Consider the following 13,806-nt stretch of genomic DNA (forward strand, 5'->3'; position numbering starts at 1 on the left):
GCATCCGAAGAAGTGGGTTGTAGCCCACGAAAGCTTATGCTCTAATAAATTTGTTAGTCTCTAAGGTGCCACAAGTACTCCTGTTCTTCTTGCTACAATCCATGTAATTCCGAAAGCCAAGGGTTATCTAGGAACGATGCACACATTCCAAAAGTCAATGAACACAAGACCACTGGGTCTGCAATACCTCACATTTGCATGTACAGCTTCCTGACTGCATGTCTAACTAGCTGATTTGCATGCACAACTGTGGACGCAGCTGTTGCATGGGCTTTTGAAAATCTGTCACATTATTTTATTAGTACTAACAGGAGCTCCGCAGCAAATGCTCTGTGTACTGAGGTGAGATACAGGACTGGTTGGGATAACACCGAAGGGATTCAAGGAGGCAAAAATCATTGAGCACAAATTTGAGAGCATGCCTGTAGCTTCTTACTAAAAAGGACTGCCCCACCCCACCCCACCCCACCCCACCCCCACTCCTTTTTCATCCAGCTGTCCCAGTTTTACACTGAATTCGCTGTACTGTTCCACAGTCCCACAAACAGGCTGAAATGCCTCAAAGGACCAAGTGCAGTATCAGTTTAATATCTGATAGACCTGCCTCCGGGAACTCACTCTATCCCTGCACTGTCATGAGGACGTATTCCATGAATTCATAGGTCTCTTCCATCTCTGATATCCCTCCATGACTTACGAGTATTTTAATTTTAAAAAGCATTATATTTGGAAACATCAGATTATTCCATATTTTGCTACTTAGCAAGCATTTTGTCAAGAAAAAGCATGATTTGTTACTGACTGCCCAGTGCCCAGTTAGAACCCCAAGACAGATAAAGCTCCGGGAAGCCTGGCACTGTTAGAACCCAAAGGCAGAGACGCTCCATGAAGCCTGTCATTCTGTATTGATTTCTATTTGGGAGACAAACCCGTGTTCCATTCCTTTAAACCTGACAAACTACAGTAGAAAACAAAGAGAAGCTTAGTGATCAGCCTGAATATTTCCCAGTTTGTCAAAGAAATTCAGGGAATATGTTCATTACAGCAAACCTCTTTCAAGCTGAATTGCGAGCAGTACCACATCTATAATTTCCACCAAGGTTCTAAAGTGAAAAACACCTCAGGAGACATGGAAAATGAAGAAACGTTGCTGCTTACTTTGCTCACACTGTTTGCCCGTAAATCCAGTTCTGCACGTGCATTGCCCAGTGATGTGGTCACAATCTGCTCCGTTCTGACACTGACAAACATTGGCACAATTTCTTCCATAAAAGGCAGCTGGGCAACCTGTCAAAAATCAGGACAAGGAAAGAATCAGAAATACACAAACATAAACTTCGTAGCATTAAAAGTACAAAGTGTTTTAAGAGCTACAAATTTTTAATAATATTTTTTGTTACTCTAAATGCAGAGAGGAACCTCCAGTCAATGTTCTTGGACAGTGTTTCCCCGCATCTTTCAGAATTGCCTCTTTAGTGATTCAAAGGAAAACCTGACCATCTATATAAACTGTACTTTTAAAGAGTAAAAGAAGATAGTTACAGAGAGAAATGATCTTAAAGGCTACAGATCAATCAGTTATTTGCAAATGACGGGAGCTTCTTGCATGCCCTCCAAAATTCCACCTTCTCTCTTACAGGAACCTGCTCAAGGCTTGAAACCTGGCCTTGACAGGTCAAGAAGCCTGCTGTATTTTTGTCTGGACTAGGCTCTAGGTATCAGGGCATTTAAAGGCCTGGATCTTACTTACAGCTTGTGAAAATATGAAAATAAGTCACGAAACTATGTGGCTGGTGCCCTTTTATTAGGGACGTTCAATACCGACGGGCCTTTTTTGTGTGTGATATGATAAAATGATTCGCAGATGCTAGCGTGTGTATTAACACACAGTGTTGTAATGCCCGGAACTGACACAAGGTAGCAGCATATACTCTGGTAGATTCACCGACAGGTGAACAGTGTCTCTAAAAGCCTTACGCTGAGTACAGTAGAGCCCAGTCCAACCAGCGGTACATCTACATTCTCCATCGTAAGGATTGCACATTGCTCCATTGTGGCAGTTGCACGTGTGAAAGCAATCTGGTCCCCAAAAACCAGCTGGACAAGCTACAAAGAGAGAGAGAGTGCAATTAATAACTCAGACTAACAGGTGATTATTACTGATGGTTGTTAAGTGATGACAACATGCTTGGGGCTGCACAAAGATACAAAGACAGCCTCCTACACACTGCAGAGCTTACTTTCTAATACAGGGATTTCATGACAACAGCAATTAGCTTCAAGCCAAGGAAAACCTTCTTCAAATTTAGGCCCACATCCTGCAACCTGATCCAGGCTGGTAGATCCTTACACCCAGTGAAATCAATGGAGCTACATATTGGTACACTGGTCCATCAGCCAGGTCAATTTGTCGGTTCAAGATTTTTGATCCATATGTGCAGGGGCATTGGCCTAGAACTTGGGAGCCACTGGTTCAATCCCCTATCTTGCCATAGGCTTCATGTGTGACCAGGGGCAAGTCGCTTAGTTTCTCTGTGCCTCAGTTTCCTATCTGTGCAATGGGGATAACAACACTGCCCTACCTCACAGGTGTGTTCTGAGGAGAAACACATTAAAGTTGTGAGGTGCTACAGTGGTCTGCTAAACCCAGGGTTGTGAGTTCAATCCTTGAGGGGGCCACTTAAGGATCTGGGGCAAAATCAGTACTTGGTCCTGCTAGTGAAGGCAGGGGGCTGGACTCGATGACCGTTCGGGGTCCCTTCCAGTTCTATGAGATAAGTATATCTCCATGATCCAGACAGCATATTGCTCTAAATATTCTATTCAATCTTATTGCCTCACTGGCTTTTATCTGCAGAGTCAATTTAGACAGAGTTTTAAGATACGAAAGTAATTTAATTTCCCCCCTCATATTCTGGAATTCCTGCATAATACAACACAGCTATTCACAGTTTACATTTGATTTGCAATCAAGTACTAAAACTACTGACTTCGTTTGTACTACAGAGCAGTAGTGAAATGTTGTAAAAGAGTAAAGAACGCGAAGTGTAAATTCAAATCCATAACATCCACTTGTTTATGTTGATGAGGATTTTTTTTAGATAAATTAAGGTCTTCGAGTATGCTAATGCTTTTTCAAAAGTTAGCGTGTTAAGCCTCTTCCTGTGACTGCAATAAGTTACATAGTTATTGGTACCAGATAAAAAGATCCAACCAGTTAATAACCCTTCAGCATAACACCTATATTTTTGCTGCCTTTCAAAGAAAAAACATTGATTTCCATTGATTCATACTGAAGACATGAATTTATAAGGCAAGAAATAGTTCACAGACAACCTGAACGTATAGCAGTGGTGAACATGTCCATGCCGCCTGATATGCAGAGTTCTCCCTCTTTCGGTGTTGTGGGAGCTCAGTTTGTGAGAGAGGGATACAACCGCTGTGTTAGGGTTTGTGGAGTTAGCCATGCTGCCACATACGTTGTACACAAATCTCTGTGCGCTAGCCAGCCCATGGAATTCCACTGGCAGCAGCTTGGAAGGTAAATAACTGGGTTCTGGTGTATGACAGACCTACCTAAGTGGGTGGCCAAGATATACAGGAAAGATGACTTAAACTGCAGAAAAAATCACTGAATTCACAAGGTGCAAGTTAGGGGAGGATCTGGTGCAAGGTATTCACACTAGAACCCAGCAGAAATGCCCATCTGGCTACATTGCCTTTGTGAGAGGAGACTTGCACGCTTCTCCAGTTGCTTTAGAACTGGCTTTGGGATCCAGGACCCACAACCGTCTCCTTTGCAGCTCCCCCTCTCAGCCGCCCCAAGTAACTCTTGGTGTTTGGGAGGTCTGATCCCATTTCTTTGTGGGAGAATTTACCTATTGACTTCAATGATTGCAGTAGACAGCCCTAGAACTATATCAGCTAGAATGCCGAGTTCATTTTGGTAACTTTCACATTTTCTAACCCCGAAGAAACCATCAGGTCCCATTCAGCAAGCAAAAAACCCATTTTTTTTTCAAGGTTAACAGACACTAACAGTCATTTCCCAATTACATGGTTAAATATAATGAACAATCCATGGAGTTTACAGCTTTTTTTATTTTTTTGAATGACAGCAATATTCTGCCTGTGGAAGACACACAATAATAGCAAAATTACAGCCATCTGTTTTTATCCGATTCATACTTTATCACCCGAAGTTTAATATATTTTATTCTGAATGCTGTCTAATACGCTAGTTGTATCCTGAATATGAAGTAACATTTCGGAATGATAGGATATTGCTTCCCACTGTGATCTGTCTTCAATTAAGGAACATGTTCAGGGAATGACACTTTGGGATCAGCAAATGTCAATCTTCTACCTGGGCAATTTTCAGCAAGAAGCTATGCATCCCTCCAAACCCACATTGCCTTTTACAATTAAATTACATTTAATAGGAATATATCATCTTCTGAATTTCTCAACGGTGTGGGCCTGGTACCTGAAAACATTTATTGGCTAATAATTTCTCATGTAATAGGTGAAAGAAAGTGATTAAAAATGGAATTCAACTAGAAATTAAAAGGGAGCATGGATCTTTCTTTACTGAGAAGAGCTTGTGACCTTGCTATACAATCATAGGAGCTAGTAACTATCCATGCAAATTCCAATGCAGAAGCTAATTCAAGCCAAAGCTAACAGATTAATTAAAAGAAATAAGCTATAAAGAGAATAAAGCACTGGCTGCTAGAACACTTTAGGGATTTCCCTGGAAATATCATTTTTGTCCTTAACTTTAGAGCATTTAAAACTCAAATAAACTTAAAATAAGATATGTAAAAACCAAAATTTTGCTTACTCTGAGAGCAGTCTTTCCCTATCCATCCCGGAAAACATTGACAAGTTCCATCAATAGGATTGCATGTGCCATTGTTGGTACATTGACAGACCTCAGCACAGTTCTTCCCATACCGTCCACTGGCACACACTGTAGAAATACAAGGCACAAGTGTTAGGAAATAATATGACTTAATGGCTAGCGATTACTGGTTAAAAGTAATAATGATATTTACCTGTCCTAGAAAGGGTGTAAGTCAAACAGGGACAACTCTTACTCCAAAAACAAACAACAACAACAACAAAACAAAACAAAAAAACCCTAGAAGGAAGAAGCTAACCAAGTCCATTTTGGCTGGCAACATTCTGGGTATAAAACACGTTCTTGTAACATTGGCACCTCAAACCCCATATTTCTGATTGAAAAGATGGTTACCAGTAACACCTAAGATTACAATAACTGGTCTGCCCCCTCCCTTTCTTTAATTTCTTTCAATCAGTTGTAGGCACTGCAGTACCAGAAAGAGAAAAACAAATTGAAGGGAATTCAGAGACATAACTGAGGGGGCAGAAGGGACTGATTTAAGGAGTCGGCCAAATGATGCCTTCAGAGGGAAGAAAACTCCAAAGAAGGAATGGGACTGTTAAGGTGGCTCAAGGGATTATAACCAGACATACATCTGTCAGGGACAATCTCGGTATACTTGGTCCTGCTTTACATTTGAGGACCTCTTGAGGTCTTTTCTAGCCCTACATTTATTTGATTCTACAATGATTGGGATTAAATTAAGGAAAGGAATAATTTACGCTGAATATCAGAAAAAAAATGTCCTAATGGTGGGCTCTCCTAGGACGGTCTTTCCCAAACTTGGTTTGCTGCTTGTTTAGGGAAAACCCCTGGCGGGCCAGGCCGGTTTGTTTACCTGCCGCGTCCGCAGGTCCAGCCGATCGCGGCTCCCACTGGCCACGGTTCGCTGCTCCAGGCCAATGGAAGCTGCTGGAAGCGGCGGCCAGTAGGTCCCTCAGCCCGCGCCGCTTCCAGCAGCTCCTATTGGCCTGGAGCAGCGAACCACGGCCAGTGGGAGCCGCGATCGGCCGGACCTGCGGACGCGGCAGGTAAACAAACCGGCCTGGCCCACCAGGGGCTTTCCCTACACAAGCGGTGTCCCAAGTTTGGGAAACAATGTCCTAGCAAAATAGTCTCAAGAAGGCTAGACTTATTCACGTTGAGATCCAGGAATGTGGACTGAATATAGCTGGAAGCTACACTGAGGAGCTAACTGCATCTGCCCTGCATGCTACTGCAAGCTTTCTGTGAATAAATCTTTGGAACACCGAAGAACAATACTGCACATCTTTCGGCAGAGCACTGGAAGTTATTGACACACCAATTATCTGTGCTCTGCCTGTCTGGCCCAAGAATGGGAGTCTCATTAATGTGATGCATATTATGAGGAATCGAAAACATTTCTTTTTAACCTGGCACTGATGTCTTAGGTGGAAAGGTAAACAACCGGAGTACCTGAAGTCATTAATGCACAGAGTGTAAGTCTCTCATATTGGGATGCACAGCAGCCTACAAACCAGCAGGGAGTTTGCCTATAATATACAATCCCCCTTCACAAGATCACTAGCTGTACAACTAAGCGTATACGTGTGAAGAAGTGTAAAATTATTTTCATGATAGAAGAGACTGATGTGACAACAAGACTGCATTAAATCCTGCAACTCTCAACATGACATGAGGGAGAGAGATATGGAACTTGTGCTTCTAAATCCTTTAGGCACTTCTGAAAATCTCCCCCGAGCTTCCCAACGCTCAGCAAAGTCAATGGGAGTTGGGACCCTCAGCACCTTGCAGAATCAGGCCCTAGGAGGATAACGGAAAGGCAGGACAAGCCAACAAGGCCTGAATATTTACACCATGTAAGCTTGGAGAAAGTCATCTGCCACAAGGAAGCACAAGTGCTACTGCTGAAAATTCAGGCTTCGCTCAGTCAGCATCTCTCAAGCTATCTACAAGCGCAGCCATCACTGTAAGCTAAGTTTTACCATTATGATAAAATCATAAAAAATAATCATGTTTATCAATGGATCACAACAAAAGTCTTAGCGATGCCTGTATGTGCTTTATTAAAAGAGGTATTCCACAAATTAAAACAAACCAAAACTATTCCTATAGGTTCACCTAGCGCAGTTTACTCAAGAAGATGGGGGGGAAAAGCTGTGTCTGATTTTTCTCTGCAGTGTAGGCAAAGAAATATAAAAATGAATAGATAGGTATGTCTTTAACCTCCTACAAAATTATAGAAAATCTTTAACATTAAAACTGATGGAAAGCTTTGCTCAGTATTTGTCTTATTCTGCACAATGAATGAATTGTTGGGTTCTTATTGGCTGTGCTCCCTGACAAAAACAGATGTCTGTTCAAAACAAGATAAAACACAGTCCATCTCTGTGAAGAATGTAACAAACAGAACTGGACTTCTATCCTTGTAAATAATAGTGATGTCAAAAAAGGCACTTCTCTGAATTATTCAACTATTTTACCATTTCAACTATTCTCGCTTTCTTATATGCATTCACTGCAGATGACCTCAATCTATTCTGAATGTGAATCAGTCGCAGATTGAAATCCTGAGCTGTGATTCATTTGCTCTTATACCGTATACCATCCTATACCCTTACTACAACAGAAACCTAAGAATGGTGAAGAGGACAATAGCATATAGTCTAGCTACAGACTTATCTCCAAGAGGGATAAAGCTGACTTTCAAATTATGTACTAAACAGAATAGTCCTCTAAATGAAAAGAGATAAAACTACACAGAACAAAGAAGAAGAAGAAAAGAAGTTAGAAAAAACAGCAAGCCGCAGAAAGAACTAAAAGGCTCTGTCAACCTGTGTTCTGTCCCATTATTCCATCCCATGCTCTATTCATAGTACTTCAATTCAATATTTTTATTGCATCTTTAAGATGGAAATAGATAGCATCACTTAAATGAGAGCTGGATTTTTTTTAATTAAATAACAGTTCTCAAAAAGCTTACTTAAACATGTAGTTGATTTACTCTGCAATATGGAACACTAGTGCCTGAGAATAGGTTTGTGATACGAATTCTGACACTGACACAGGCAACAGGCTACACATCACACAAGTGAAACTTCCGGTTACAGGAGATGGAGGATGGCGGTGGGATTGTGTGAGCATCTGCTTGTCTTTCCTCCAGCTCGGAGACGGGTACCATGTACTAAAGGATGTTAACACAGAACGAGTAGAAGAACTATTCTGCTAACATGGTTGCACTCCTTAGGCTTGGAAACCTGGTTACGATCTAATATGACGACTCTCCTTTCAAGTGGTGAGCACCAAACAAGCATTTATTATTAGCTTCAAGATATTTTTAAACACAGGTCTGAAATAAGGACTACTAGTGCTTCTATATGCAAGTATTGTGTGGGTAGAACAACCCTGATTGTGATGTTAATTAGTTATAAAAGCTCTGAAGTGGGACTAAGAGTCCCACTGAGATGTCAGGTGTGTTCTGGCAGCCGTAATGTATCATCAATCCAATTTGATACATGATTATGAAAAAATATTTATAAAAACAGCTGCTCAGTTGCTGGCTGCTTAGACTTCTAAGCAAAACTGTGTCAATACATGGAATTTCTGATGTTACAGAGTGTACTGTAGGTATATGCTACCATGAAAAAATGCTAGCCTTCTTCTTTTTAGAAATATTAAGTTACATGATGACTCATTAGGACAAATCGCAACACAATTTGATTTTCATTAGGACATTAATATTTTAAAGTGATTCTGCTGGATAGATCAACATTTCAAAGTAAACCCAGAAGTACTCAACAGTTAAGCAAAAATAAAATTGAGTTTTCTTAACCAGATAATTAGCCCAGTTCTACACTTTGAAATTTGGCTAACTTTTCACATAAAACGGACAAATTGACTGAAGTATGTTTATTCTAATACATCAATTGGTATACTGGGTAGCCGAATATAAAGCATAGGGAAAAGAAAACATACAGTTATATTTAATCTGTGTTTAATGATTTTGCATAAGTACTGTCTGTAATTTGTAACTCACTGAAAAGCAGGTAATTAAAAAGTGTCAGTTCAATTTTTTTCAAGGCCTGTAACTTAACCAGAGCAATAGCCATTAAGAGTAATCTCTATTAACTCTATATGTAGAAAATACTCATAGAAGCAGGCAATAAATCAGGTCCTGCACAATATGGCAATGACGTTGCAGGTGGTGTAGGATACAACTAAAAAATTGAGGCCAACATTTTCAAACATAGGTGCCTAAATTAGACAGCTAAATAAGAGTGGCTGGATTTGTAAAGGTGCTCAGAGGTTGACTTTAATGGGAGCTGGGGTCACTCTGCACTTCTGAAAAATCAAGCCACTTTTATTTAAGTGCCCCTGGAACAAATTTCCTGCCTCCCTTCCTTGTGTTCAGTAATACCTGATTTCAATGCCACCATTCACGGAGCCAGGTGCTGTTCACTGCCAAGAAGGGTCGCATAAATTATCTGGCCCTATATTTAGATTTAAGTACCCAAGTTTCAGCATGTTGGCCTTTATATTTATATTAACTGATGTGAGCCTCTTACGTTTAAAAAGTGTACTAGAAAGTGTCATCATACCTTTAGGATACACTAGGATTAACAGGAGGAAAATGAAATGGTAGAACAGCAGATTTATTTACAGAAAGTGTCACATTTTATATGCGCTTAAATACTGAGCTGCAGAGCTGTTTTATTTATGCATGTCAGAGTACAACATATTTACAAAAAGATGACTAAGTACCCATTTGCATTTCGCCTGTGAAGTAAAACAGTTTCTTGTGATCTAAACTGCTGAGGCTAAAAAACAAACCAGATAACTTGAAAGCGGTCTGTAAGAGTTCTTGCTGCAAAGAGTCCCTTGCACATAAATGTAGGAAAAAATAGGCATGAGAGTATCTTGGGATCGGTACCTTGGTTGCAGAGTGAGCCAAAGAATCCAGGCAAACAATCACAACGTCCATTAACATGGTGACAAGGCCCGCTGCTGTGCACACACGGGGGACATGCTTGACTGCAATGATGCCCATAAAAGCCAGGTGAACAAACTAAAGCAAGAACAAGATCAAGTAGTCACTGGAGTTCAGAGGTCTTCTCATAGACTTTAAGATCAGAACCTTCTCCCTTAATCAGTTTTATAAGGCTCTCGGCCTGTGCCATAATCTAAGGCAAACAGCCTCATTTAATTTCTAAAAATATCAGATAAAATATATTAGAAATTGCTTTCAGTTACTTCCACCCCCCCCACATTAAGTGCCTGATTACTAAACAAATTAGATGCACAACACATGCGCAACTGGGCATCTAATTTGTACATGCAATTGCAGTGGCAGCACCCAACAAAGGTAACTGTGAGAGTAAAAGGGTAATTATGGTAGCGACATGCAAGATTACCCCATTTGCATGGGCAATCACAACAGACGCCTATATCAATTAGTACAGACATTGCGAGCTTAACTTGTTTAAAACTTAAATCAAAAACGCTGTAGGATTTGCACACAAATGAATAAAACCAGAATTAGGGCTAAGTGTCTTTTCTAAACTTGCATTGTTGTTCTTAAGCACATGGTGTATGGAAAACCCTGCAACAGAGGCAGACACACTCTGAGTGTAAACTGCAGTAAGAAAAACGCAAAAATTACATCATGTGTTTCCTCTTTTTTACTCATGAGATTCCCCATTGGCTCAGTTTTATAGCCAAATGATGACTTCTCTGCCAGCTCATAAATTCACTATGGGATCGAGGTCCTTATGTTACTACAGATTCCGCCGTTGAGACCTGGCTGATAATTCTGTTGATGAGACAGTAGCCATAAAGCAATCCGAATCCCTCTCCCAGATGGTTCTGCAGGGCTAACAACTATCCAATCTTTTTGTCAGTGTAGTTATTCTGGATACACACTGAAAGCAAACCGGCTGAGGAAGAAGCTACCGCTTTAGCAAAATTGCCCTTTAGCCCCGGATTCCATCCCTAACTCTGAATTTCCTGAAGGGGAAGGGGAAGGATTCTGAGAACAAGCTTAGGGAGGCCAAACCCTCCTGCAGCTTCAGAGCTGTACTCTTTAGGGGCTCACTGCATGCCGGAGCCCAGGGAATTGTAGGGTCAGCATGGGAGAGAGCTGGATCCTCTAGCCATTCCACCACAGAAGGGGGTTTCAGAGGCTTGGAGCTACTGCACGAACAGCCACGGACTCCCTCTGTGGCTTAGGGAAGAATTCCTCTTCCCACAAGTACCCAGTGGATCTTGTCAGGGCACAGCCTCATTACTGGAGCTGTGCTCTGGGGACAGGAGATGCCCCTTACGGCCTCCATGCCTCCAGCTGATAAAACTAAGCTGTTTTTCAGCTCAGGAAGGCCAGAAACTATTACCTTCCTTTGCTTTTGCACTCTTAGGGCTTCAAACTTGTAATACAATTTCCTGCCCAATTCCCTGAAGCTTTGAGTGCCATGTGTCAGCCTTGGAGAGGAGTTTTACAGCGGCACAGATATGCTGAAGCACCCGGAAAGAGGGGTTTTTAATGAAAATGCTTATAGGCCATTAACTACAGCAGTGACAGAGGTCATCACTATAAGGGCTTTAAATAAAAACTGGCAGCTACAAATTATTGTTAGAGATGAGTGTGTGCTGGTGGCAAGTGTTGCCTGTAAAAATCAGAGGAGGCGTGTGATTTGGGGTTGGACAGTGGGTGTGAAGGGGTACTGCAGCAAAAGAGATTAATAAAGGTGAATCCATCTCTCTTTAGATAGCAAGAAAGTGGTGTGTGGCATCCATAGATGTATGAAGAGCTACTAGGTATCAAATGTGGGGTACAGGGGAAGATAAGTGGTTTTCTAGATAAGGCAAATGAGAAGATTTTATCTCCTTGGCACATTTTAATATGCAGCAGGAGACTGCAGCTATTCCAGGTTGGCATCTAGCCTATGTGTTTCTTTTTCTAGAGTGCAGGATCTTGAAACTAACTTTGGCATTGACATGATGTTGCCACATTATTTTGATAGCCAATGACTAGCCACTCTTCAGTATATAACAGGCCCGATCTGACTTCCATTTATCATTGTGCTGGACGGACGATGATCTCTACTTCCAGAGTCTGTTACATTTGTTCACTGGACCTCACGTGACACTCAAGCACAATGATAAAAATAAGCATAAAAAGCTCCTCCCTCTCTCCCATTTCTGTTTGTGCGCAGCCTGTGCTCTTTCACTGAATCCCAAAATAGAGCATCCTACAGTTACCCTGGCACAACTTTTAATTCCTGAGTTCTGTACCCACAGAGGTTGCGCCTTTCCAGCAATAAATGTCCCCTTCCTAATGGCTATGGAATGCCGGATAAAGCATTGTAAAGCCGTCCCTGCCACCCCCCCCCCACCCAATTGACTCTATGTCAATGAGGCTCTTGGGAAGGACAATGGGGGACTGGCTATTAGGGCTGTGCATTCAGGTTCTGCCTACATCTAAACAACTTATTAAACAAGAATATCTTGCCCTGTGGAGTCCTTTTTTATTCTCTAGACCCATTTATGGAGCCAAAATAATGCAAAATCTGGTATTCTCTTGAGAACTCCGCCCTCCAGGAACTGAATTACCATGCTACAATCCTTCTTGTGGGCTGGGCAGTCCCTAATGGGTGAATGAGGCAGGAGCATGGTGCTATGAGATCTCTTTCCCCTTACTACCACAGGGCCTTTTCTGGGCCTCTCTTTCGTCCTCTTTTGCTTCGCTTCAGAAGCTCCTCGCCCACTGCAGAAATGGTAAGTCTTACTTCTCTGGCACATGGGTCCTCTATATCCTGGCGCACACTCGCAAGTCCCATCCTCCGGTGAGCAGGATCCCCCGTTCTCACAGTTACAAGAGATGGAGCAGTTTGGTCCCCAGCGGCCCTGTGCGCATACATTATCACAATGGATGCCTACAGAATGCAAATGCATACATTAGCTTTCAGCGCAGCTCATTCAGTTCGCTGATAAAACAGATGCTTGGGTAGGCTCTTAACTTACAGGGCATTAGAGCAAGTAAGGGAGCCTGGCTAGAAAATAACTATTCTCCTACTTGCCTGATAGGTTGAAAGTTCAAAATGCACAACGGTGAATCCTGCAAGTTGCTGAACGCCATGCAGGATTGAGCCCTACGGGTATGTCGACACCGCAGCTGGAGCAAGCCGCCTACCCCAGGTAGACAGATTCATACTAGCGGAGCTTGAGCAAGAACGCTAAAAATAGCAGCATGGATGTGGCACCCAGGGCTCTCTTGAGAGCCCGAGTTGCAACCCAACGTCCGTCCGTCCACACTGATATTTTTACCATGCTAGTTCGAGGTCCGCTAAGGCAAGTCTGTCTGTCCAGGCTGGAGTCTCACTCCCTGCTGCAGTGTAGACGTACCTTAGTCATCTTCGGTGGGATCAAGGACTAACAATTTTTAAAGATCATCAAGTATCTCAAATAATGGGTCTTGAAATAAAGAGTCAGTTGAAATCTGGTCACAAAACCATTGCTGTGAAATAAGATTGAAAAAGAAAAACGAATCACAGCGCCATGAAAATACTTTAGTTCTAAAATTCCCCACTGTACTTAGATTCAATTATATCCAGTATATTTGTCATTTTCTGTCCTAAACCGCTGTATAGTGTCTGTGTTATTGCACCATTGCCATATTTCACCCCAGAGCTTGCTGTGTTTTCAACAGAGGGTCTGTATGTTAATACGTTCATGTCCTGATCCCGCAAGCAACAACATGTGGGCAGGAGTCTGTCGGCACACAATTTGACATGTAAACAAGTGGAGACTGGCAATCGCAAATTCAGCCTCAAATTATTCCCAAGGCAATTGTTTGACATTTATTCTTATGACAATCAAAGCTTCAAAGGTGCAGAAAAACCCTGCCAGGGGACTTAAAAGCTGCA

General features: G+C 41.9%; 1 protein-coding gene across 2 annotated transcripts in view; it reads right to left on the minus strand.

Moving 5' to 3' along the window:
• The window catches only part of MEGF11 (multiple EGF like domains 11), a 246,274-nt gene that overhangs the window by 40,073 nt on the left and 192,395 nt on the right, over positions 1–13,806 (minus strand). For both annotated transcript variants that reach the window (XM_026648563.1, XM_024205469.1), the window contains exons 13-17: positions 12,670–12,816; positions 9,819–9,953; positions 4,844–4,972; positions 1,978–2,106; positions 1,159–1,287 (exon numbers count right to left, since the gene is read on the minus strand). In XM_026648563.1, the coding sequence (XP_026504348.1) occupies positions 1,159–1,287; positions 1,978–2,106; positions 4,844–4,972; positions 9,819–9,953; positions 12,670–12,816 (669 nt within the window). The remainder of the gene's footprint in view (positions 1–1,158; positions 1,288–1,977; positions 2,107–4,843; positions 4,973–9,818; positions 9,954–12,669; positions 12,817–13,806) is intronic.

Source organism: Terrapene carolina, unplaced genomic scaffold (assembly GCF_002925995.2).
Source record: "Terrapene carolina triunguis isolate 2854851 unplaced genomic scaffold, T_m_triunguis-2.0 Scaffold67, whole genome shotgun sequence".
Lineage (NCBI taxonomy): Eukaryota > Metazoa > Chordata > Testudines > Emydidae > Terrapene > Terrapene triunguis.